At 38.1% G+C, this 27,002-nt stretch overlaps 1 protein-coding gene across 6 annotated transcripts in view; it reads left to right on the forward strand.

Moving 5' to 3' along the window:
• The window catches only part of GOLGA4 (golgin A4), a 92,618-nt gene that overhangs the window by 34,724 nt on the left and 30,892 nt on the right, over positions 1–27,002 (forward strand). For 3 of the 6 annotated variants that reach the window (XM_055707238.1, XM_055707235.1, XM_055707236.1), the window contains exons 3-11: positions 9,709–9,774; positions 10,908–11,222; positions 13,226–13,273; positions 13,706–13,762; positions 18,379–18,477; positions 19,013–19,151; positions 20,594–20,781; positions 21,784–21,867; positions 22,705–22,852. In XM_055707238.1, coding sequence (XP_055563213.1) covers positions 10,959–11,222; positions 13,226–13,273; positions 13,706–13,762; positions 18,379–18,477; positions 19,013–19,151; positions 20,594–20,781; positions 21,784–21,867; positions 22,705–22,852 — 1,027 coding nt within the window. In that variant the 5' untranslated portion in view covers positions 9,709–9,774; positions 10,908–10,958. Of the gene's footprint in view, positions 1–5,098; positions 5,198–9,708; positions 9,775–10,907; positions 11,223–13,225; positions 13,274–13,705; positions 13,763–18,378; positions 18,478–19,012; positions 19,152–20,593; positions 20,782–21,783; positions 21,868–22,676; positions 22,853–27,002 lie in introns of those variants that run through there. The other 3 variants (XM_055707237.1, XM_055707234.1, XM_055707239.1) reach the window with 2 other exon arrangements.

The following is a 27,002-nucleotide window of genomic DNA, read 5'->3' on the forward strand; positions in this document are numbered from 1 at the left end:
TTGCACAGACCTTCTATAAATAAATACTTGTGTAAATCAGCAAATTAGTGAATTATTCACAACCTTTTTCTGGCATTCCCCAACTTGGACAAATAACCAAATTTATTTATTTATTTTACTGTGGGGAACAAGTTAATTGTCAGTAAGAGTTGTACTCTGCACCTTTGGCCTGACAGCTGTCATCTCACAGTTCCTTGAACTAGATGAGCAAATACCGGCTTGTCTCTTAGACAAAGCTTAGTCTGACCCATTTCCCTCTGTCTTACTGTGCTTGTATACAACACAGCAAAACTGCCCACATACAATTATAGAAGCCTTTAAGCATTAACATACTACACATGCACATATACCATGATGCAATTTGCTAACAAAATGTATGAATTTTCAAAGTTCTTGATAACAGATTAATCTGAAATTTGGAACCACTGATTCTCCTTTTATTTTCTGAAAGGGATTAAAGACTGCTTTTAGCTATCAAACCTGTATTATATGTATGTAACATGCATTGATCCAGCTACTGCCATTTCCAGAGCAAGGATACTTGGGTCAGACTCTTAATGCCTGTTAAATTCTGGGTTTTGTTTCACAGCGTGTTAAGGAAGCCCTTTGATCTGGGGATCACATACTTTGGCCTTTATGCCTGACTCATCAGAATCATAGCAAGGGAAGATTACAGCATGGTAATTCTTCAGAGGGAGGAGCAATAGCAAGAATAATACAAACGTAGTTGGTTCTGGAGTTCAGAAAGTCCATAAAGAACAAGTAAAGCTGCTGAACTTAGGCCAAACTTGAGGGCTACAAAAACTGTTCAGAATTTTGGAAATACAAAAGTTATTTGAGAAATAACTTTGTTGTTCTTTGCTAATACTGAAGGAAGCATAACATCATTTGGTGTCTGGATTCATCACCTAATTTACCGCATTTGTAACTTTCTTGCCAAGGTAGAAATGTTTGTCGGGCAGTAAGATTTTTACTTGCAAAAAAAGGAGTTAAATACTGTAACGAAAGATTAGCAATATCATAGCCTTAATTTGGTGCCTAAGATTAAGGTTGGGATGGGATAGGGAGTTCGTTTACCTTGGAGTATGTTTGAAACAGAATGTTGGAAGATTTTAGTAGGGTATCTACAGCAAGCTTCAAGTACAATTTGAAGGCATTCAGAGGATTAGAGGAGGTTAGTTAAAGGATTATTTACATCTTTGCACATTCTGTCTGTTTCCAGTATGCTTCAGCCCAATTGGATTCCCTGCTTGTCTTGTTTTATTGATCACTTTACTGGCACAGCACTAATGTGGTGCTAGTGATACATTAGACAGTATACCACCAGATATGTTTAATGTTTCTGAAGCTACTAAGGTAATTCAGAGTGGGTTTTAAGCCAGAATCTGAAGTGCAAGAATCCATTGTGGAAATATTTATATCTATCTAATTTTGGCAGACTAGCAGGTTGGTTCTTGCCTTTTTTCCAGGCATAGGTGAATAATTTTTAGTGACTTTTAATACCCCCTCTCCCCCCAAGTTAAATAGCTAGCTTTAAAGCCATACTGAATAGGTGTTTAAAAAAATTTTGAAGCGCAGATAAAAACACATATATATATTGGAAAACATTAGGTAGTGTAATTATAGGACTCATTAGACAGCTCTGCCTATAATTCAGCTGTAAAAATGTAGCAGGTAATGAGCTGGTAGAGTAACAAAAATACTGTGAGCAAGCACTTAAAATATTTTCACTGTTGGGCACCCAGCATCTGAGAATGGTGGATGAGCTCACTAATGAAGATGCAGCCAGTTCCAAATGTGCTAAGGAAATATCACTCTTGGACCGTGACTGAGGATATTCCGTCTTTGGTAGCTCTTTGAAGTGTGAAACTTGTCTTGGCTGCTGGGAAGGAAATATTTTGCCATGTTGTATTGATACAGTGATTACTGTTCTGCCTCAGTATTATTGTTTTCTGCCTTTATTTGTAGGGTTGGCTCCTTCCCTTTTGTGCTTGCCTTTACTCAAGCAACAGTAGGGTGGAGATGATAATGATTTAGTGACATTCTTCCATCAGGGTTCTGTCTAACATCTGTGAAACTTAACAGTATTGTTAATTGCATCCTACTGTTCATGTAAACTGTTAGTTATGATGGAAACCTTGGAGTTGTATGTCTGCATCAGTTTATACTCACAAGCTTTTTTTCTTACTTTTTCTCAAAACCGTAACAGTTGGTAACATGGATCGGCATATTTTAGGCTGTTGATAGCTTGGATCTTCCAATCTTGCTAAAAGGGGGTTACATACATTGCCTATCAATTGCCTACCAGGTAGTTTGAGTGAATTTTTTAAATTAACTTTTTTGTTGTTTAAAGCTTTTTTTTCATCTTACCCTTAAGTTTTGGGGTTTGTAATTAACGTTTTGTGAAAGACTTACTGTCTAAGCCTCCTGTTAGAACTTAGCTGCACTGACATGGTCATGAAATTCTAAGGGATGACTGAAAATATAGCAATTCATGGATGCTGAACATACTGACAGATTTCTTTTTTTTTTTTTTTTTTAATTTCAGATGAAGAATTAACTTGTTAGAGATTGAATAGGAATTTTTCTTAATGCAAGTCGCTTGGTGAACTATTTAATGGAACTTGGATTAAGCAAAATCATTCTATGGTGGAATGTCAAAATTTAGTATTTTGAGAAGCAAACATTAGCATTTTGTTACTGTGAGGAAGAAAACTTGAACGATATGTAATTCCTGAAGTTCTTGATGGTTGTGTTTTTAAAAGTGACGTAACTAAGCTGAAGATAATATATGTTACATGTTGAAAATGTTCATAATCTCTTGGTTGATGATATTTGCCATAACCCATTTTTGAGTGCTTTGCAAACTGTTTCATCACCTTAACTGGTCTTCTCTAAACATACAAAGCAATTTTTATCACAAGGATTTCATCGTTGTATTTGTGGTTGAGAATTTGCATGCTTCTAATTGACAAGGCTTATCAGACTTGCTTGTTGTGCTACTGCTGTGTGTTCGTACCCTTGTGCATACATAGTATTTGCCATTTCTTTTTCTGGCATATACCCTTTTCAAGAGGTATGTCTAAAAATGCATAGCATGGCCAAGGCTGTGAGCTTCTACAACCATCACCACTTGACGAAGATTTTCTGGAATCATTAACACTTGTCAGCTTCCTTCTTTTTGTTTTGCCGAAAAGCTCAGAGGAGGAAAGAAACTTACGTGGTTTTTATGCACTTGAATAAACATATGGCAGAAGCTGTAACACAGATTACTCTTAGGAATTACACTTCTAACAGGCTGGGAGAACGGGACTGGTGACCAGTCTGACCAAACTTGGCATATGGTTGCAATGGGCAAGTGTGTCTGGGGTGAGGAAGGAGGAAGTCTGGGAGCAAGAAAGATGGGACCATCTCTTTTGTTAGCAGCTTGTCTTTGTAGTTGCTTAAAGGTGAGAAGTTTCACTGGAGTTTCTCAGACCTAGCTAGTTTTTGGCAAAGCAAGTTAACTATTGCAGTGCTTGTCCCATGCCAGCTTTGGGAATGCCATGACAAGAGCAGCTGAATGGTAGAAGGCAGAATTAATTGTCACTGTACTTACCAGTTTGAGAAGTAAATGTTGGGCATAAGTTCTCGAATTAGTGCTCTGCAGATACCTGGTCTGTCAAGACAGTGCAGTTTTGTAGTGTTCTGGGTGTTGGTTTGTTTTTTCACCATGAACCAAAGCTGCTTTTCCTTTTTACCTTTTTTAGCTCTAGAAGGTTTCCTGATAGAACTAGCAGGATTCTCGAGCAATTGACACTTGTACAAAGGGTGTGTGTATATGTTTGTATATAGTATAGTGAATCAAATAGGAGGCAATAAAATCACATTGTTTAGGGCATATTTTGCTTTGTTTTCTGCAGGATTGGTAATTTTGGTCCCAGTTACTCAGGTTTTTCAGTAATTATTTAGTTTTTTCCAGTGTGGTAGTACATTAGAGAAAAGACACAGGGAGTTACTACCAACATTCAGAGGCTATTGTGTATGACTGTCCCTGAACATGAAGCACTTAATACATTTTCTAAAGGGATTTTGTGGACACAAATTGCAAGTCGGGTAGCATTCCAGATCTTACACATGAAAATATTTTTTCTCTCTCAATTTGAATTTATGTATTAATCTGCTGGAGTCAATGTAACAGTCATACAAAAAAAATCAACCTCTAACTTACTCTGTAATAGATTTGATTCCTAAAATTACTGTTTATTAACTCAAAATACAATTGTGAAATAATGAGAGAGAAACATACTGTGTTTTGGCTCAGTGAGCAGACAGCATAGTTCCGCAATCTCAGGCTATAAGAAAGTTGAACCTTGAACTTTAGTGTGAGTAGTAAAATCATGAGAGGAATATCTTCAGAAATCTTTTACAGCATCCTAACAGCATTAGATTGCATTATATTACACGTATATATCCAGTCTGAATTCAAATTCCAGTCTCTTTATCTTCATGTTTTTCCTCTCTAAGAATTCAAATCTCTTTGATACTGACTTGATAAAATTGTTAATTTAACTTGTAGTGTTTTTACAAAATGGTCTGCTAGTAGTTGGAAAAAATTAGTAAGGAGGATTTTTTTTTAAATGTAGTTAGAGCTTTACTGAAGAAGAGCACTGGAAGATAAATAGTCAAAGCATGCAATTTATATTGTTTATAATGGAAATACTGATAGAATTTGTAGAATAATGAGGTTTTTCATGCGTAACAGAGCAAAGAAGGCTCAGTGGTATTTGAAGATGAGTCATCCACAGAAGTTTAAAAAAAAGTACAATATCCATGCCTGAAATGTCTTTATTTTTGGCTAAACTAGGATCATTTTTGTTTTTTAATTGTGTGTTTCTTTACTTCTAAATAATGAAAACAGTGTTTTGGCTGTTCTAAAATGACCTAATGCATATTTTCTGGTTACATCCTGCCTTTATCAATATCTGTTGTCTTGTAAACTGCTGCATTGTTTTATGATGTTTTTAATAGTGTGGGAAAATTGAGTAAAATTGTGCGACGTTCTTTACCTTATTACTTGATTTATTTTCATTTTCCTGCTTTTTACATTGAATGACAGCTGCTAGCCGGGATGATAGCAGAACCTGCTTTTCTCTCTGAGTATACTATCTTTGCTTTGGATCCCACCAAACAACCTAAGCCACAGAGTGATGGTGTGGTGAGTCCTCCCACCCCTCTTAGTGATGCCTTTAGCAGGGGGAGGCGACTACTGTACTAGAAGGCAAACCTAGTGTTGCTTGTGGCTTGTTCTCACAAAGGCATCTATCTTAACTACCCTGTTGCTAACCCTGCACTAAATTTCACGGAGGTAGTACCTGATAGCTCCTGGCTGGTGTGCTGTATGATGTGAATTTATTGTAACATAAAAAAATTAACATGTTTTCTGTTACACAGGTAACCATAGTCTATACAACTTTTAAATAATTGTTGCACAAGTTGTGTGTTTGTTGCATAGAATTCATTAATGCCATTGAAAGTCTTCCTCTTCATTTCTATGTATGTCTGTATGTATTTAAAGATAAATGGATGTGATAAACGTTGAGATAGTTTTTGTCTAAAAATTGTATTCTTTTTGCTGTGTACAGTGAAAAACTCAAAATGTTATTTACTTCTAATGGTAGCAGGAAACATTTATCTCACATAGACACTGAAATTCAGCTACTTCTACTTGGTAACCTGGCAGCGATTATTGTGGGAATAAATAGTCCTTTTTTAATAGTTTTTATTTTAAGTATGCATTTCTTTGCCTGGAAATATGTTTATAGTATGGTAAATAGAGAAGCTCAGTGAGAAGAAGACAAGGAGTGGAGGAAAAGCTGCTGGCATAGGGAGGAAAGCAGCCTTCTGGCTTCTAATGGACACACGTACAAAGCTGTGTTCTGCTCAATGTTGTTACAGGGCTGGGATGGCATCTTTCACATGCTTTGGAGGCCTGGCATTCCTGAGTGCATATTGATTCAAAACAGTGTCTTTTGCAGCCCCAGCTCATCCTCATATGTCACAATTACTTTGCTTTTCCAGTTTAGCAGGTACTTTTTGCTACTCATGAAGCGGGTGACAGTGACAAGTCAGTGAGAGCTGTAACAGGATAGAATTTTGATAAGCAGATGGACATAGCACAACACAGCATGTTGTGGGGGACTTGTCTCTCTCAAGCTAGATTAAAAAGGTGATCTGTGGAAGGTCTTCATTTGTTATAAAGGGTTATGCTTGTTTAGAGCATGCCCTTAGAGCACATACTCTTTACTAGCTCAGTCGTGGTGTTCCCAAGATTGAGCTTTTTGATGGGGAGCAAATAGGACATTCAGACTGTGCTGAAATCTTTAGTTTTGAAATAGGTACTAGATTCTGTGCGACCCCCCCCCCCCCCCCTCCCCCTAGGTATTTTGACCGTATATTCCAGGTCTAGTGATTACTACTAAAAGTTTCACTGCAGATTTAATTAAGCTTTTCTACCCTTACAGCAGTAAACAGTTGTGGGCTGTTTGTCACTACACTACAGAATATCCCTAGTACAGTTGCATTTTGAAAAACATATTTCTGTGAATGCTCAAATGTTGCCTTTTTGTTATCTTTTAGTACATACTTTAGTGGCAGGAATCACTGATTTGCATATTTATATACAAGACTGCATACATAGCAAATAATTATAATGTAAGAATTATCATTAGTGTGTTGCCAGTGTGTATTAATACTACGTTACCAGTAAAACTGATGATGTTCTCTGAAGTTTTTGGGAGCTCTAGAGCTGTACTTTCACAGTAAGAACTGTGGGGGAGAAAATGATGTAGACGCTCATAGGGAAGAGGAGGGCCCATTATATACAAATATGTATTAAAAAAACCCAATTATATACATTTGGGAAAACTAGATAAGCTAAAGATGCAGGGGAGGAAAGTTTTCATCAACACACACAAGTGCATATTCTGCTAAAACAGACCAGTATTTTAACCGTGTGTGTGCAAGAGGTGTGATCCAAGAGCAAACATCATCAAGAACTGTCTGTAATTGTGGAATTTTTAGCATAGATGAAGTTAGTGTAAACTCTTTACCAAGTAACCTGCATGGTTTATGTCACATGAAGAAACAGCTCAAATATTATCGGAGCGTTTTTTTTAAAGGAAAATTGAAAGAAAATGAGTGAAGAAAATGTGTACTAAGCTCTCCTTGCTCCATCATTTTGGAATACCTCATAAAGAGGGAGAACAGTAAAATGTTTTGAAATGCAGATATTAAGTTTTCACGCTTTACAGCTCTTTAGGCTTACGAATATATTTATACCATTGAGAATTATTTTATATTTCAGAAATAGGGACGTATGGAAGCACAAGTGTCACTAGAACACCCTGATCTGCTCCAGTTAAACTTGAGTTCTGGTTTATACATCTTAATAACAAAAAGCATCCTTTTTATTAGAGATTGGAAGTGTAGCTCTCTTTGGATACAGATATAGTTGCCTATGTTTTATACGTTCATAGAGGAAAGAAAGAATTCTGCTGGTCTCCAAAATCTGTGACATCACCCTTTTTAAGACTTTCAAAACACCAGCCTGTGCTCTGTGATCCTGGTTTTTCTGAAACATCTCTGAAGGCTTATGAAAAGCAAGGGCTTTTAAGCTCTTCAAAGACATGAATCTGTACTTACATATAGCAACTTCCATTCATGCTTACCTTTCACTGTGTGGACACCAGAATATGACCCTTTGCCCTAGAGCACAGTGACTTAGAATTGCAGTGGCTAGATACCTGTGGTGTTTCAGTTTTTATATAAAAGATAGCCACTGTATCCCTTTTATGGTTAGTATCAATAGAAAGTCTAATCCCAAATATAGGTTCTACTTCTTTTCACACAGATTGAATAGAAAGATGTCAGTAAAATTAATAGGAAAATCTTAAAAGTGGCGATATCAGTTATAGTTTTGAAATGACGTTTTTTAAGGATTCTCAGAAAACAGCATCCATGGTTTTTATATTCATGAACACCTTATGAGATTTAATAATTACTTAATCTTGTGGTTTGAAATAGATCTTAAATATTAAATTATTCTTATGAATTAGATGTACAGACTGTCCATAGTTTCTTTTACTTCTTGTTACGGCTATCAGAATATTTGATTTTTGAAAGAAGCGGTTGTAGTTGGTTTGTATTTCTTGGTAAAGTATGTGTCTTCCGCTGTTGTCGGTCCAGTACGAGCACGGTAGATGCTTTGTAAACGATAAAGCAGAAGATAAATCTTTTATTTGGATTACCCTTATTATTAACTTTCCAGTTAGGGGACGAAGAAGATCAGGTAATGGAGCCAACAATGAAATGTAGGAGTGCTTTAGTTTAAAACTCAGTAGGAGCCGTTAATCCACTAGGAGTCAGTGCCCTGTGACAGGACAGTGCTCTGAAGCAGAATGCCCATTTTGTTGAAGCCAGGTGAAGCGCAATTTCCAAATCCAAACAGATTTCCTGTGTGGCTGGTATTGGTCATTTAGCTTTGTCTGAATCAGGGTGTCTGCTCATTTCTCTGGCTTCCTTAACTCTCTGGATTTCTCTTCTGTTGTGGTTTCTAAGTTCGCTTCACAGCAAACCTGTCTGAAGCCCTTTTACACCAAATCTTTCCTCTTCTACATTTAGCATTTGTGTATACTTACCTGGGTGTTCACACAGAGTAGAAGCTGTGGGTGTGATCATGTAGCAGATACACCCCTGGAAGATTACGATTGATATTTTAGTTGTATATACACCTTAGATTTTACAGCTTGCCTATAACTATCAGGGTACATCTTGATTAAAAATTAAGTTACACTGCTTTTAGCCGATTTCTGCATATTTTGTTTGATATGTCTCAGTGATTTGCTTCTTTTGGAAAAAATTCATATCCAAGATGGTTTCTGGCATGTTTTGCTACTTAGTTTGACCTGGTTTAAACACCAGAAAACCATCAAGATTTGTACAGATGGGAAAAGCAGAGTAGACAGACTAGCAACAGAAAAGTCTGAACGCTGAGGGGGAGAAAAAAAGAAAAAGAAAAAAAAGAAAACCCCTGAAAAACCAACCCCCAAACTATCGTTTTCTGTTGTGTTGGTTTTGTTGCTTTGAGTGGAGGATTTTTTGGCTTTTTTTTTTTTTTTTTTTCTTTTTTTGGGAGCGCAGAGTATGAGTGAACTTTTGCACAGGTTGTTTTTTCTCAAAGTCTAATTTTCTTCCTGTGCTTGTTTGGAATCTTAAACAGCCTGTCACCAGCACTTTTTTCCAGGTGGTTTCCACATACCACCACCACCTGCCCCCCCTGTGTGTTTCCACTGTTACTCACGTTGGCTGTAAACAACACTGGTCATCAATTAGGTTTTTCCTGCTATCATTTTGTCTTTCTGGTGTTTCTTTGATTTGTGCATAAATGTTACATAAATAATCATTATGAATAATGTAATTGGAGATGTCAGCATTTGCAGATGTCTCATACTAATCCATGCACACATAGCCGCTTTGTAGTTCTGTATACTGCAGCAATCTGTTTTGAATTTAACAAACTAGCTTGTTTGCATGAAGACATCTTAATAAACATTCAGCAGAAAGTACTAAAAACACAGGCAAAGAAAAAGCACAAATGCTATTTGTAGGAATTGGTGAATTTCAGGCCTTGTAGTCTATTTCTTCTAACAGTTGTTTTTCCTCCTGTAGAACTTGAGTAAACAACCGCTCCCCAGATCCACAGAAAACTATGGCAGTGGACCTGCCTCCCCACAGGTATGGCATGGATGTGAGGGGGGTGTTTCCTCCTTCACTGCCACATTGTCTTTGTGTTATGTTATCTTAAGTGCCCGGTATGTATCTTCGTGCTGGAGTAGGGGTGACAAGTACTTGCCCATCAGAATACTAGGCTGTTTTGTTTGCGTCTGATCTCATGAGCTGGTATTAGGCATTGTCACTGATGCGCAGAGCATTTTTTTGTAGGGCCAGGTTAGCAGTACTGCAGGCTGCCTGTGTTGAGGACAGCCAGCACGAGGTACAGGACATTAATCTCACTTTCAAAAGTAGAGAGCATACTGCATAGCTAGAAAGCTGATTTCTAGCTGAAGGTGAAGAACTGGTAGGCTTAAAAAAAATTTAGTGACATTCTTTAATACGTCTCAGAAAAAGTTTAGCTTGCTGAGTGGGATTAGCAGTGTGTCCCAACAGTTGATTGTGGGGGCAACATCATGCAGTGATGCTTTCAGATCGTTCTGTAGCACCAGTACTATTTGGTACCATAACACAGAACCTTTTGTTGTAGAACAGCATAAATGCTTTAGCTGCATAAATCAATAATAGCATTTTTTAATGTTTTTTATATATATATATGTATAATAGTAAAAATCATAAAGTCATTTCAAATAAAATAAAAACTAGAAAAGGACTGTTTAAGACAGCATGCTAGCACTATCATACAAGGTCTTTACAGTAAAGTTGTTCTCTTAATCATAGGAAAATATCTTTGTGTCTTTGAGATAAATACAGTCTTCTGTTCAATGCACCAAGAAGTGAGTCACAATATTTATTTTTTTAGATTTGGGACAACAGTAAATGCAACTTTATTGTAGTTACATCTTTTTCACTTTTTAAAGGGCTTACACAGAAATACATCCGTTTAGAAGTTTAAACCAGAGCTGTAGTTCATTGGATTTGGTTGCTGTCTGAAATTGCCCACATCTGGTAGTTGCATGCTTCATTTTTCTGCACAAGGAGGTGATTCTTCTAAGGGAGTGGTCACTGTTTGGTGTCAGGCATGTGTCTGGCAGTGGCTTTTCCTTTGCCCAGGTCAGGTCTGTTTCCTGGACTTTGGTGTGTCTTGTCTGCCTGAAAGCAGTGCAGAAGTAATTACTTGCTTTGTATTTTTGCAGCTAAGTGACACTCAGTCTTTCACCCAGAGGCTTCAGCTCCGAGTTCCCTCCATGGAGTCTTTGTTTCGAAGCCCAGTAAAAGAGTCCCTGTTCCGCTCTTCTTCTAAGGAGTCCCTGGTACGAACTTCCTCAAGAGACTCATTGAATCGACTGGACTTGGATGCAGCTGGTCCCACCTTTGATCCACCATCAGACATTGAAAGTGAAACAGAAGAGCCGCCGGGCAATGTGGACAGCCTCAGCAAAGAGCAGTTGCTGCAGCGACTGCGCAGAATGGAGCGCAGTTTGGGCAACTATAGGGGAAAATACTCAGAGGTAGGCAACGTTGTGACTCACTTGCCTGGGCAGAGAGAGGAAAAAGATGGGGCTAACAGATACAGCAGTAGTGGATAATCTTTTTGTTTTCCTGTCTGGAGCAAATGGATCAACTTCTAGCTAACATGGACGTTAAATTATTATTGTAAGTCTAGTTATTTTTGGCCTAGATGGGTCAGATGTTTTTCTGGTAATAAAACTTGGAAATCCGTTTCTTCTCTTGCTTATAAATATTGTCATATTATCAGCAATAGAAATTAATTAGTGGTTACTCAGAGCAAGTAGGCCTATGAAGGTTTCCGCTGAGAGCAGCGGCAAGCATAGCTTGTACTTGCATGGCAGCAAATTCTCTTCTGAAACTTGGACTTGAAATGCACAATGTATGTTCCATGCATGAGTGATAGGCAAGTGTTTTGGTTTTAATAAGTTCTATTCCCCATAATTTCCAGATATTCCCTGGAAGGAGTTCAGTCAAGGACTGTTTCTTCCGCTATTTTAGTGAAAACCAATGATACAAGTAGTTTTGCCACTCTTTTCCAAACGGTTGAGAAAGGTGAAGCTTTCCAAGTGGTGGTGTTGCATTTGTTTACTTATAAGTTTGTGTCTGTGTTGTATTTAAAACTGGATATTTGCACTGTTTTTTACAGTTCTTTTAAATGTTTGTTGCCCTTCAATACAAAAATTCCTGTGCAGACTTTTGGCTATTAGTGTCAAAGTCCCTGGAATCTAAAATATCTATACAGCAATTACAGTACTCAGCATGTGCCTGAAAAAACAGGTGTCTTCCATTAATTCATTAATTGTTGCCTCCCATTGATTTTTCATTCTTTTCCAGCAAGCATAATAAGATAGTTCTTTAAAAAAGTGTATGTAAAATGTCTTGCTGAAATGAAAACTCTTCAGGTTGTGAGTTTGTTTTGGTGAGGTTTTTGTTGTTTGGGGGTTTTTTTAGTGTAGTCTGTCCAGCAAGTATTAATTTTCTCTGTCAAAAAGGCCTCACACTACTTTTTTGAGTTTCTTCTGTTGCAAAGAATTACTCTTTTGGAACTTGGGAGAAATTAGTCTAAATATATGATGAGTATTTGAGATGTAATTTTTTTTTTCCTCAATTAAAGTAGGATACAAAGTTAGCATATCAAAAATATGGTAAGGGAAACTACCCATTGTAGTTTTAGGGTTTTTTTAAGTGCAAAATAAGTATGACCTTGACATTAAAAGTAATTTTGAATTCTGAAAAATCCTTATTTATTTTAAATAAGAATTTGAAGATCGCTTTTGACTTAAAGAGTTCTGGTTTGGACGTTTTAAATTCGTTTTCAAATTATGAAAAATTAAAGGAAAACAGAATATTCTAGTTCCAAGTGCCATTATGCTACTTTAGCTTTGGACAGCTTAGGCAATTGTGATCAAATTTTTAATTAAACTAAATTGTGTAGTTACTCATGAAGTCCTTCTGTCAGCTTACAATGAGAAATATTGTCCACTTCCAGTCTGTCTTTGTTGTCTGGGTATATGCAAAGCACATGGGATGAGAACTTTCAGTATTATGCAGACCCTTTTTGGCTAGATTTGTAAATTTATTTTTTAGTTTTGTCTCATTGTAAGACTAATTTTACTTACGCTCTCTGGGACGCGTACCCTTACAAATGCACATCCCTGTGGGTAGCTGTCTGGGATGTAACTTTCTGATACAGTCGAGTTTTGACTGTGTGTATTGAAGCATGGCTGTTCTTAGAGGTCTTTTCAGTGAAGGAAAAACTGCATGAATGCTGAGTAACCTCACTGTTTCGTCACGTAAGCTTTGGGTTTTTAACATGTTGGAGATATTTTATAAATGGAAAAAGGAAACATTGAGAAAATGAGAAAATGTAAGTACATTTCTGTCAGCTTTCTCAAGCGAAGTGAAGAGTTCGAAAATGCAGATAGTGCTACAGCTAAGTAAATTATTTTGATAGCTATAAGCAGATGCATTATCATCATTGTACCTGATTTCTGTATTTTAGCTAGTGTCTGCTTACCAAGTTATCCAGCGGGAGAAGAAGAAGCTACAGGTAAGCATTAATTTTCATCCTCTTTTACCTGAAGGCTTTTCTGAATCTTAAAGTGTGTAGTACAGATACGGATTTAATTTTCAGTGCACTCTGTGTGTGGTTACACAGTATGTTGTGTACGTATGTGTGTGTGCATGTATAACAAAAAAATCTGGGCTGCAATTTCTAAGGAAGCCAAGATAACATTAGTTTGTCAAAATAAATGTGAAACTGTTGTACTCCAGCCTTTGTTATTGCATCAGCTGAGTTCAGGTGATAGATTACCAACCCACAGTTGGCGTTTTATGGTAACACTTACACATCAAGCTTGGCTTGAAAGAGAAGTATAAAGCTTTAATGCTTCTTCTGAAATACAATTCAGTTTATTTATAATTATTTATATATAAAGTTACATTTAATAAACCTGATGTTTATTCTTCCTTTTTTTTTAAGGGCATTCTGAGTCAAAGTCAGGATAAAGCACTTCGCAGGATCGGAGAACTAAGAGAGGTAGTTCTCTTTATTCATTGAATATTTACTTTATACCACATATACGTAGGATCTTTCTCTGCCTAGTTTTTGATTATTTTTTTTTGTTCACTTTACAGAATATTTGATACCACATAGCAGGGGTTTTTGTTGCATGTTTTCATTTATTTATCTGGGGTTATTTCTCTGGCTTCTTTCCTATTCAGCAGCTTATTGTCATACTCTTCAGACAGAGCAGCCCATCATACCAACTGCAGTGCTTTTCTATTCATTGTGAAATCGGTAGAAATGTGTGTGGTTCTTGCAGTGTTGTTTGGCCCAGCAGTAGACACCTCTGTGCAATTTGTTTCTCTTCTAGTATTGAGAAATAATAATGTTGGGCAAAAGCAAGTAATAGGAACTTTTAAGTAAAGATTTTAAGGAGTACCAGTAACAAAATTTAGGATAATTTTTTTTTTAAATACTCATCCTGATCTCAGTTATAAGTTTTACTTTGGTTTTATGGATTTGTAGTATAGTTTGATTTCAATCATAAGATGAGGTAGGTTGTGTTATGATTATTGTCTCCTTAGGTTATAGTGAAATTAAAAGAAGAAGCTCTAATGTATTTGGTATTGATAATAAATACGTTGGTCTTAATTAAAAGACATGTACAAATTATTGGGTGGAGGAAATTAAAAGGGCGGGTTCACAAAAGCCACATTGTCAAACCTCGATGAGGCAGAATGTGAAGCTGAAGCCTTTTTACTGCCCCGAGAGCCAGTGCAGCATGGGGTTGAGAGAGGGGCGCGAGGGTCTCTCTGCTCATGCTCTTCCTTTGCTTGGGAGCTGGGTCCCAGCTCGTTCAAAGCCATGGGCTTGCTCTGTGGCTGTGCTCCTGATTAGCAGCAGTGCTGGCACGGAGGTTGCAAGAGCCATCAGACCAGGGGAGGTCCCACCTTTGCCTGAGGGCAGACTAGCTGCAGGCAGTTGGGTGTCCTGCCTGCAGATGGGCCAGTGTCTGTCCCTTGAGGGCAAGGGACAGGGACTGTGAGCATCCAGCCATGGATGCACCCAGGGCTTATGCTGGCTCCCAGGGGCTGGCCCTGTGCCACTGCTCGAGCAGCCAGTCATTTCGAAGGAGGTCACCGGCAAATTGCGGGGCATTCTTCAGCCATGTGGGGTGTAATGCAGGTAATCAGGCTGGGAGTCATGTGTCCCATGGGGATAGCATTTCGGTTCAGATGTGTGCTGCTTCTGCCCCAGCAGCTGTGAACAGTGGGCAGCATGCAGGGTGTGCTGTGCTCATCTGAGCTGAAGCCAGTGCCTGGGCTGTTGCTCTGTCGCGAGCTAAACTGTCAGCCCGTAGTGCGGAGAACACTCAGCATTACTGACAGAAGTAGCTTGCCACTGTTGGGGTTTTTTTTCCAGCTCACTACAAGGTTAAATGAAAGAATCTCTTTCTGTGTTAAGGCATGTATCTACGTGCCTTAGTAGGTTTAGTTTTCTATCTTACTGGTATTTGGTAAAGTTTGTAAAGCATATATATATGAGTTAAAGCTTTTGATTATGAAAAAGGGTTGGATGTGTGCATACTTATTTTTCACTTCTGTCATATTCCTGATTCATATAGATATGTTATATATATTTCAGATTTTATATATATATATTTATAAAATTATTTGGCATAAAATTTAATTTCATTCTTATAAATCTTGTAGATTTAAAGATCCCTCAAATCTAACGCTGAACTTTTTTCTTATTAATTTAAAACCTTCAGAAAGTGTTTTTTGGGTCTTTTGGAAGACCAGGTGTTACATGGTGTTAGGTAAACCAGACTTAAAAGAAAAATTACAAATAAAATGGTATGTTTCCTTTGTGGAAGCTAAAATGCTACTAGTTAGGTCATTCATTAATGTAAGAATTTATCAGAAATTAGTTTTAAAAATCTTCATCATACAGTCCATTTCCCCCTTAAATACATTGAATCAGGTAAGTTTCTTCTGACAGGGCCATGCAAGAATAAACTTAAGTCTCCTTTGAGGCCAAGTTGACGGTGTGAAATAGTCCCTGAAATTCAGCCTGTCTTTTGCTTACCTTAGTTTTCTCCTTTTAAGAGTAATTCCTCAACAGCAGTCTTCAAGCAGTCTTCAGTGTTGTTAAAACAAGGATCAGAGGGGACTTTGGGATCCAAAGAGGACTATTTCTGTGTTGATTTCAGTAAATCTCTTTGCTGCTTGTTCTTGCACTGAGCTGTGTTGCTTTGCTTGGAAGTTTTTGTTTCTAAAGCTCAGAAGCACAAGGCAGAAGTGTGACCAGTAGCTCTTGAGAACCTCTGGCTATGCAGGGTTAAAAAGAGGATAATAGTTACTTGGGAAGACAGAGGAATGGTTTTCCCAGTGTCCTCCTTCCAGCACTGTCCTGTCTGTGCATGGCTGGGCAGGCTCAGCTCCCACAGCTGCGGTTCTCACGGCTGGTATCAGGCTCAGCTACGGCAGCCGGGATTCACCCTTTTAGGTAAGGGGCAGGCAGCAAGACAGCAGAGAAGCAAGAGTCAGAGATGAAGAAAAGCAGTGCAGGAATTGTCCAGTGCTGTGTGTTTTGTCTCTTGTTGCTTTTTCATCCTTTCTATCATCCTGTATCTTTGCCTAGCTAACAGAACCCGTGTTTATGGGTGTTACTTGTTTTTATACAAGGGATCTTTGCAGAGTAAATGGTCATAGAAGCATTAGCTTTGTGGGTTAAATCACTGGGGAAATATATATGATGAAGTAAATATATAAATAAAAAAAACCCCAAACAAATAAAAAAAAGCAAGCAAGTTTGGGCACTGCATGCATGAAATGTATGTGGTTCTGATTCTCTCGATAAGCAGTTGTTTGAATTAAGTATATTTATTTTCTATTAGAACAATAATTATTTAAAGAAATTAAGATACTTAAACTTTAAAAGCGTAGGAAGTAAATAAAAGAAACCTCCCTAACGCAGTATTTTGTAAGATTATATAGATCTGACTGCTTCGCTTAGGCAAACATCTACAAGTTTCTAAAGATGTTCAGCCAAATGAATCTAAGTAAGTAGCAAGTTGTAGTGGGTTTGCACGGCAAGGGTTTGGTAGCTGGGGGGCTGTGGCTTCTGTGAGAAAATGCCAGAAGCTTCCCCCATGTCTAACAGAGCCAGTGCCAGCCGGCTCCAAGATGGACCTGCTGGTGGCTAGGTCGGAGCTAATTGGTGACGGTGGTAGCACCTTTGGGATAACATATTTAAGAGGCGGGGAGGAAATCTGCTGGAAAAAAACCTGCAGTGGAAGAGAGAGGTGAGAATATGTGAGAGCAGCAATTCTGCAGCCCCCCAGATCAGCGCAGGAGGAGGCAGGAGGCGCTCCAGGCACTGGAGCAGGGATTCCCCTGCAGCCCATGGTGAAGGCCATGGTGAGCCAGGCTGTCCCCCTCAGCCCATGGAGCCTGCAGGGGAGCAGATCCCCACCTGCAGCCCGGGAAGGACCCCACGTTGGAGAAGGGGAATGCCTGAAGGAGGCTGTCACCTGAGGGACGCCCATGCTGGAGCAGGTTTGCTGGCAGGCTTGTGACCCTGTAGGGGACCCACGCTGGAGCAGGTGCCTGAAGGACTGCACCCCATGGAAGGGACCCACACTGGAGCAGTGTGTGACAAACTGCAGCCCATGGGAAGGACTCACATTGGAGAAGTTCATGGAGAACTGTCTCCTGTGGGAGGGACCCCGTGCTGGAGCAGTGAAAGAGTGAGAGGAGGAAGAAGTGGCAGAAACAATGTGTGATGGAGTGACTGTAACCCCCATTCCCTCGTCCCCTTGCACCCCTTGCGGGGAGGAGGTAGAGAAATGGGGAATTAAGTTAAGCCCAGGAAGAAGGGAGGAGTGGGGGGAAGGTGTTTTTCTTTATTTGAATGGTAATAAATAAAACTAGTTTTCCCCGAGTAGAGTCTGTTTTGCCCGTGACAGTAATCACTGAGTGATCTCCCTGTCCTTATCTTGACTCATGAGCCTTTCTTTGTATTTTCTCTCCCGTCTAGTTGAGGAGGGGAATGATAGGGCTGCTTTGGTGGGCACCTGGCATCCAGCCAGGGTCAAATCACCACACAAGTGAAGCCACATAGTGGAGTTCCTTGATATTCTCTGGCTTTTCCACTTTAAAATGTTCGCGCAACAAAAAAAGCCAACTTTCTGCTCTTATAAATGGCATTTCTCATGTTAGAATGCTAACCTGGTGAATGAGTGTAAAACAAAGGTACATTTCTGCTGTTTATGTTGACTTAATCTGGTGGCTAAATGAAGAATCCAGTTTACTGAAGTGCAGTCTTCAACGTCCAGGAGAAATGTGTGCATGGAAGACAGTTTTAAGGAGCAGGCTTGAAGTGACCCCTACACAAACTTACTTTTAGGAAGGAAGAATCCTTTGCTTCACATCTAGAGTCTTGCTGTTTTAATGTTGGTGTTGTAATAGGATGTTCTTACTACATTGTGTGGAATGCTGTATAGTAAAAAAATACCCACTTCATGGTTGCCTTCTGGGGTCACGAGTGCGAGGAGGTATTTTTAATATTATTTCTTAATATTTCGATATGTCTTTTAAATTCACATTTCAGTTTTCGTTTGAGATGCATTTATTTATGATTCTCAGGAGCTTCAGATGGATCAACAAGCTAAGAAACATCTCCAAGAGGAATTTGATGCTTCCTTGGAAGAAAAGGATCAACTTATTAGTGTCCTTCAAACTCAGGTAAGATACCTTACTCAAGAGATGGTTTTTAAAACTGCTGTGCCTACCTTTTTCCTTTTTTTTTTTTTAAATTATGTATTTCTTGTAATGCATATCCATGTTTTATTTTAATTGCTGCAATGTTGTAAAGGTTATTGAGAATGTATGATTATCTAGAAATTAAATGCATCCTTGTGATAGAGGATACCTTTGTAAAATGTCACTCCTGTTAAATATGATTGCTTGATCTGTGCTTAAATACCTTTGTAATGTCTTTGTAATCAAGAACATAACATTAACAGGTTTGAACTAAAATTGCTTTGGCAAAATGTATGTATTTTCCTTAATTGGTGTTTGTTTCTTCACTCATAGTGGTACTATTTTTGTTAATTGGAATTTTATAAATTTTGGATTTTATAAAATACAAAAAAATTTCAGGTATTTTCCTTTCTCTACTTGCTGTTACAAATTTCATTTAACTCTAGTTTCGAAGATGAAAACATGATCTACTTAGAATCCTAGGTTTTTTTCTTAACTAAAAGAACATTTTGTTTAGGTGTCGTTGCTGAAACAGAGGTTACAGAGTGGTCAGATAGGCACTGAATTGCCTGATCCAAATATCCAATCTGAACCACAAGTTCAAAGTCCAACAAAAGAAATCAGTACAGAAAACACTGTGGAACCAGGAAGCAATGGTAGGTATTGCAGCTTTTCCAAGAGATCTTGAATTCTGGGGAATAAGCCTGCTGTTATTTCTGATGGAATAACAATACTTGAGGCTGAATGTGTCATAGTAAGGATGAATTTTCTAGAGGGAGACAATTGTTTTGAAGACAGTGTGGCAGCTAGAGGACAGGACGACCCTTCTAAGCTACTAAATTTGCTTAAGAATTCAAATTTCATATGTCTTGCCTTTGCCAGTAGTGATGACAGTATAATGATTATTGCTTTTGCTGGTAAGGCTGTTACTATCCTCACTTAATAGCAAGGACTTGTCCCTGGAGTTTAGAGGGAAGACTGGTTGCCAGTCTGTCACTCTTCACACCCCACACCCCTTTTTTTTCTTTTTTGTTGGTTGGTTGGTTTTTGCTTTCCCAGGAACAAGTAAAAGCAAAGCAGGTTTGGTATTTTTGCTATTGAATAAGCTGAGTGTTTCTCACGTCAGGAGGTTATTTGAGTTATGGGACTCCCAGTATTATGTATATTTGATTACTAAGCAAGGGACGTTACAATGCTGATACCAATGAATGACACTTTTATTATGTATCCTTCGTAAGAGGTAGTGTTCAGGCGAAGGTGAACATGCATCTTGAAATGGTCTTTGTTGAGCATCTGCCTTGATTTTTGTTTATTAGGATGATATGAAGCGTTAGATCAGTGATTTTTCTTATCCAGTGTCATGTCTTTTGCAGTGCTTAGGAAATAACATAAGATTCACTCCCTAAGAATCCGGGTTCATGATGTTTCCTCTGTCGGAATCTGCTTCTGGATTATAGTGTTACACTAATATATAGGGTTTTATATATATAGTTATACTGTTACACTTATGGTTGTTAAATGAACCTCTGAGTTTGATCCTATTTTCATGCCAGGTATTCTTACAGCCTCCAGAGCATCAGAGCAGAACACACAGTAAAATATTACCCAATGTGCTAGTTACGCAGAGAGGAGTACAGCTCAGAAAGATGCTAAACATGGCCTACTGAATGTAGTATTGCAAACTTGGATACTTTAGAATTAACGTCATACCTAGCACTGGGAAAGCAGGAATCTGTGTGCTTGTGCCTGAGAGATGTGATTTGCTTTGCTTCGTGTTTTTTCCTGCCTGTGAATATTCTGCTAGTAGTATCAGGCAAGTTTTTAAACCACGATGACTTTTTTAATTGCATAGAAAACCTTGTTGAATAATAGTTTGGTTTTGGAGCTTCCATAGTAACTGGGGTTTTGTAAATTGATTTGCATTAATTTTCTGTGTGTGTGTGTAGCGTGTTTCTGGCAGTTACTGTAATCACTAGGAAGTTTTGCAGACTTCGCACAACTGTAGAGACCTGTGAGTTGCCTGCAGCGTGAATGATGAATGCAGCTCTACATTTTAGAAATGGTGTACATATGATACCATTGGTATGTTGCCTTGTAGAGGGTAATGAAGATTCTGCTAAAACACTGGAAACGCTTAATCAGAGGGTGAAGCGCCAAGAGAACTTGCTGCAACGTTGTAAGGAGATGATCCGGTCACATAAGGAGCGCTGCACACAGTTAACCAATGAGAAAGAGGCACTTCAAGAACAGTTAGAAGAGAGGCTTCAGGAACTGGAGAAAATGAAGGTATTGAAAAATGCTCTTTATGGGTAGCTAGTAAAATATGATAAGAATTCCGATATTTCAAAAAATTATTAATAGGGCAGATCATTAAACAAATTGTCCCTGTACCTTTTTGGAGTTAAAGGTGCAAAACCACCTGGAATGAACACATTGAGCAATTACTCTTCTTTACAGCTTTTTGAGTGTGAAACCTTACTGTATGAATAACATGCTATTGAAATGGTGTCAGTAATAAAGTACCTGTGGGAAATTGGGGTGAGGAAAAGACTGTCCTAGCACAGAAGACACAGAAGGGAGGTAAAGTGAGGAAAGTGGAGCAGAGCTAAACCTTTAAGACGTAGTGGAAGAGGCATCAGTTATGTAAATGAATAGAACACACAGAAAGGCGAGCACAATATCGTGAAGATAACATAAGTGTAGTCCCAAAGCTAAATTAATATTGTGCTCAGTTTTCCTTTTAAGGCCATTAATGCTGAGTGTGGAGTAAAGAGTGAGGTGGCTGATAGTTCATGGAAACATGAAAATGTGCTAAGTATAGCTGTACTCAGCTTCAGTTCTGGAGATCAGATTCTCTTCTCTGAGCACTAGGGTTTGAAAGAGCTCTGCAAGACTTTATTTTATGAACCTTTTCCACAAGGCCAGTAATAAGCATTACGTTACTTTGCTGAGATCCTCCTGTAAGCCAAGATACAGGTAATAGAGCAGGTGCCTTGGGCATGTTTTTTGGCCATTTTACTGTAGTAGCTCTGACATCCATGCGAGAACTGTGGAGGCTGTAACAAAGCCTTCAGATAACAGATTTATTATGGAAGCCATGAGGCAGCCAAGCACTGGGGGATTTAAACGTAATTTAAAGCTGCCTACCTTAATTTCCCTGGTTTCTGTTCTGTGCTGTTCCTCCAAGGCATAGTGCCGGCTGAGAGTCAAACCGAAGCTGTTTGTCAGAAGGAGGTATTTTCTTACCGATGGCAATGCTTTAAACTTGTGGTTGGGGGTTTTTTGCAGGACCTTCACATGGCTGAGAAGACTAAACTGATTACACAGCTGCGGGATGCCAAGGATTTGATTGAGCAGCTAGAACAAGACAAGGTAAATAAAAGAGTTTTCTTCAAGCTCTTGCGTAGTTTTTGAAGATGTTTAAAACTCAAAATACCTGGCTTTTGGGGATTAGAAGCTGTTACTAGTAGTCTGATGTGATTTGGTTTATGTTTTAACAATCAAGTAATTGAAGCTACTTGAGAATTTTATTGTATAGATACTATAGGGTATTTGTTAGGCTGTACTTAATACTGCAAGGTTATGTTATTTAGGGCGGAACGATTATGCCAGCTTTAAAAAACAAAAAAACCACAAAAAATCCTTCCAAACACTAGTGAAGATGAGATACAATGTAAGTGAATTAAAAAATGACCAGTGAAGGGAAAGTAACTGTAATTTCTTATGAATATGAAAAGTTTCTCAGGGTACTTTTTTTGTTCCTTAAAGCTTTTTTTTTTACCACAGTCTGGCTACTTGGAGTAACTTCTGGTGGTGTGATAAGCAACATGACTAACAGTCACCATATGTGCATGTTCTCTAAGAAGCCGCCACTCTACAATGCTTTTAGGTTTGGTTTTTTTTCAGAATACATACTTCAAAGAAAAGTGTCTGTACCAGAAGGAGGAATTTTTCTGATGGTCCTTAGTTGTTGGAGGAGTTCTTTTCACCACTAAGATAAATTTTGGCTACTCTTCAAAATAGCGCTTGTTCTTACCTTCTTTTTGTTAGCATCTTCTTTTTTCTGACACAGGAAAATACTGCTATCTCTGGTCTTGTAGTAATAGACTAAATTTTATTCCTGACAAGGTTCGTGTCCTGGCTTGAAATTGTTTCAGCTATATGTTTTATTTATTTGCTAGCTTTTTATCACAAGGACCTTTTCCATAGGGCATGGTAATTGCAGAGACAAAGCGACAAATGCATGAAACATTGGAAATGAAGGAGGAGGAGATAGCCCAACTGCGTGCTCGGATCAAACAAATAACTACAAAAGGCGAGGAATTAAAAGAACAGAAAGAAAAATCTGAAAGAGCTGGTAAGAAATTCTGGAGATTATTAGCTTTTGCATTTAAACATGAGAAAGCTTCAGCGTGGTCTTTTTGCACTCTTTCATCAGTAGTTGTTTGGAACGGATATAAAGAGATCTTCTTTTCTCTAATGTTCTACATATCACCCCTGCTAAGCATCATTACTAACTTCACTTCTGGTCAGCAGAGTTTAAGGATGTCTTTGACTAGTTGGTCTCTTACCGATTCAGCTGGAATTAGGAAGGAGACTGCTGAAGGGCAGCTGTACTTTCCCGTTTGTAGGACAAAAGTTTGATAGTTTTGTGTTGGTGTAACTTCAGGAGGGAAACCTGCAACTCCCTATAAATTATCATTATAACGCCACCCATGTTTTACATAGAAAATACAGCAGTGTGTAAGAGGTTGGGAAGAAGCAGAAGCAAGAGGATGTATTATAACCATAATAAGCACTTTCTTTCAGTAACTATAGCAAAAGTATGTCTGATTTCTTTGCAGTGAAACAGCAGCGAATGACTCCTTTTGCTTCAGGCTTTGGACCGCGCGCGCGGTTATGTAACTATTAGACGCTGTAGTTTGCTTTTGATGGAAGTTAGGTAGCATTAATTATGTGTGCTTGCAGTTCTCCTTTACCTGTAACAATTTTAAAAGGCCCATCTGCCCCACCTTTGTTTTTTAACAGTGAAATTGTTTTGGACTGTATCTACAATTTTTTTAGAATAGTTTAGTTTGTTCTCATAAGCATTTAAAGGAGTTCACTCTTTTGTTAGAAGGTCAGATGTGGTTAGTTTGCATAAAACATGTATTCTCTTTCTCTAAAACGTGATGAGATGTTCTAACAATAGAGTTATTTTAGATAACAGAGGGGGTTATTTTCAATCTACATAGATTTAGATCAGAACTTTCAATTTTAAAGATCAGTTTGGGTAGATCATTCTGCTGTAATACAGAAAAGCAGCTTGAACACTCATTGTGTGAAACATTTTGATTAGATGTCCTACTCTCCTATGCTTTCAGGTTGAATATGTCTTTCACTCCGGAAATTCATATTTCAGAAGTCAGTCAGCAGTCAGCCTTGCTAAAGTTGAATTTTGTTCAGTTCTTAGAGACTAGGAAGCTTTTCTTCATGATTTAAAAAAAAACAAAAACAAAAAAAACCAAACCAAAAACAAAACAAAAAAGAATAGCTGAGAGTATTTTAATACTTTTTTAGATACAAAGTTATTGTCACAGTTGTTTGAAACGCAGCGGGTTTTGGTACAGTAGAAATCTCTTAATTATGAACTATTATCTACACACTCTGGTTAATAGTAATTTCCTCAGGTTTGTATAGCCACAATTTGAAAATGGGATAGAGATGATGCTCAGGATACATGGAAAACTTAACTATTGTAGCAAGAAGTAATTTTACTTATGAATAATGTGTTGAGTACACCACCCTTTTTTAAGGGGGATTTGTGTGTTGAATATGCTCACTTTTAAATAAATTTGGAGGTACTTCTGGTGACTTTTATGGTGCATAGGCATCCGCTTTGCGTTTGAGTGCATTTATGTTTGTACTCTGTTAAGCATGCATATATGAATATTGGAACCCTTGGAAAATAAGTTAATACTACTTCTAAGACAGGCAAAATTATATGGTGACCTTTATTAGGTTTTCTTGGCTTTATGCATTCCAAAAATCTTGTGACATACAATAGAAGTATATTTCAGTACAGTTGAACTAAACTGTTCAGGCATGTGAGAACACCACCATCAGTATTGGGAGAGCCTGAAATTACTTCTAGGTCACAACTTTTGAGGTGCACTGGTTTTAAGAATTTGGCAGTTTCTTGTGTTTGAGGTCAACATGTTTTAAGTTCTGTTTCTTGCATATTTAATGTGAGATGACTTTAAATACCAGACTTCTCTTTTTCAATATCATGGTTTAATGAAGAATTGACTTCATGGAATATTATGTTTGTAGAAATGTTGATTTCATTGATGTTATGGCAGAATAAGGATAAGCATAATATACTTGGATACTTTTGCAGTGCTATATTGTAGGCTAAAAAGTGGTATATTCTTCCACTTTATGTTTTTAACTTGCCCAGGGTTACATGTCTGGCTTTTTTCTTTGTAATTCAGTGAACTTACTGAAACGCTCCGGTGTTTGATTTAACATTGATGCATTTTTGTCTACTGAAACAGTGAAAATATATGTATGCTTGTTTTGTGTGTGTTGTGTAAACTGTAACTTGGTCTCCCCAGTTAAGTTCATTTTTTTTTGTAGTTAGAGGTACATTATGTTGAAATCTCACAGAGCATCTTGTTTTTGTGCATCCACACATGCCAATAAGTGAATCATGGTGCCTTTCCCAAGCCTTGTATGAACAGGACTGGGGTAAGGGCTCTCTTTTCTTACATCACACATTGGGTGCTTGAACTGGGCTCTAAAAAGTAAATTCTGTGCTTCTCAGGCACTTTTACTGGAAGTAACTGCAACTTATTATTTTATTTTTTTCAATGATTTGCAATGTACACAGAGTATTTACATTTTACTTCAACAAAGGTATTTGTAGCATTTATAAATATACTGGCAAACTGAAGTTTGTGTCTCCTGAGACTACATGGCATAAGTCCTTTCAAACTTGTCAGGATGCAGATTATTGACTGAGTTAATATCTTGTACAGCATACCCCCCAAAAAAAGTTATTTAGCAAGCAAATTCAATTTTCTTTCCTTTGCCATTCTTTGTAGGTGACATTTCCTTTGCAAGCTTAATTAGCATATCTTTTGCACCTTTCTACAGGGAAACAAAAATCTTGTACTGTTTATTCAAAAACCTGCCTAGATGCACTACAGGAAAGGAATTCAGCCTTTGTGTCTCAAACTTTTGACAAAATGCCTGCTCTCAGCCTTCAGTAAGAAAACATCAGATCCCTCCTTTGGCATCCTGTTTAGCACTTTCTTCACGATTTTCAGCAGTAGATGGCACTATGGTTGAAGATACGTGTCTGCAGCACTGGGAGAGTAAGGAAGGAGTCTTTGCAGTATGGACTGGTGTTACACCGGGTATGGGATGCAAGGCGAAGGGAACAGGGACTGGTACTTCGGAGCAGCATATGTCAATCGGTCAGGTCTCTAGCACATGTTTTATAAAAACCAGTTTTACAACCTTGCAGTTCTTAAACTCTGCTAAGGCTCCTTTTGTGTAATTTATATACTGCACAGGAAGGTTTCCAGTTTGTCTGGCTTGGTCACGTGAATGGGATTTCGCAAGACTCACCTGAGACTCTGTTGGTGTGCTTGTTACCACTTTTTGATTTGCCACGGTGACTTTGTGAGACTTTGCGAGACTTTGCTTAACCTTGATTAAAAGGTCTTTCCTCAACAGTAGCTCTGCTGGTTGGGGAAGGATACCGACAGTGCCTTTACTCTTTGCATCCAGAACTGACGTATTTGCATAAAAACATGGACTTTTATTCCAGGCTTTTATCCACGGTAGAATTAAAATCTCCCATAGATCAAAAATAATAGTAATCATTTAGACCATGTTATGTGTACATGATGATAGTTCAGCCCTCTGCTGGTTTGTTGTTACGCTACACTAGAATTAACTACTTCGAATAAAAATGTTCCGTTTTGCTTAAGTGCTAAAAGTGCCTGAGATGCATATAATTTAACTTTTAGACAGCTAAGTGTGTTCCTGTGAAGTGTTGCTGCTTTGTGCTTTCATAGCCCCTTGGCATTTTTATCCATCAGCTTTTGTCTAGCTTTTGTGTTAGCATCCCGCTTGCGATGATGGTGATGCAGCTGTCATACTGCATGTTGCTCAGCTATTACTGATAAGTAGTCAATCCTAGTGTGAAGCTAGGTCTTCTGTTTGGCAGATTTGTGGGCTGTGGCGAATGCATTCTCTTTTCTTTTGCAGAAGTAAGGTTTCTGAAGTGAAAATAAAATATGTATTGCTCAGAACAAGGGTCAGAAAACACGTATGGAAAAGTGAAATAACTTAATCTTTTACTTGCAGCCTTTATTTTCAAGATACACTCTGTAAAGGTCTGTAAGGTTTGTTTGTGTGTTTATTTAAGAAAAAAAAGAAAAAAAAAAGCCATGTATGGTGCTTTAATACTGAAGGACTTAGCCAGTTTTGCCAGCTATGCATGCTTCTGTAAGGGC

Source organism: Falco cherrug, chromosome 4, assembly GCF_023634085.1.
Source record: "Falco cherrug isolate bFalChe1 chromosome 4, bFalChe1.pri, whole genome shotgun sequence".
Lineage (NCBI taxonomy): Eukaryota > Metazoa > Chordata > Aves > Falconiformes > Falconidae > Falco > Falco cherrug.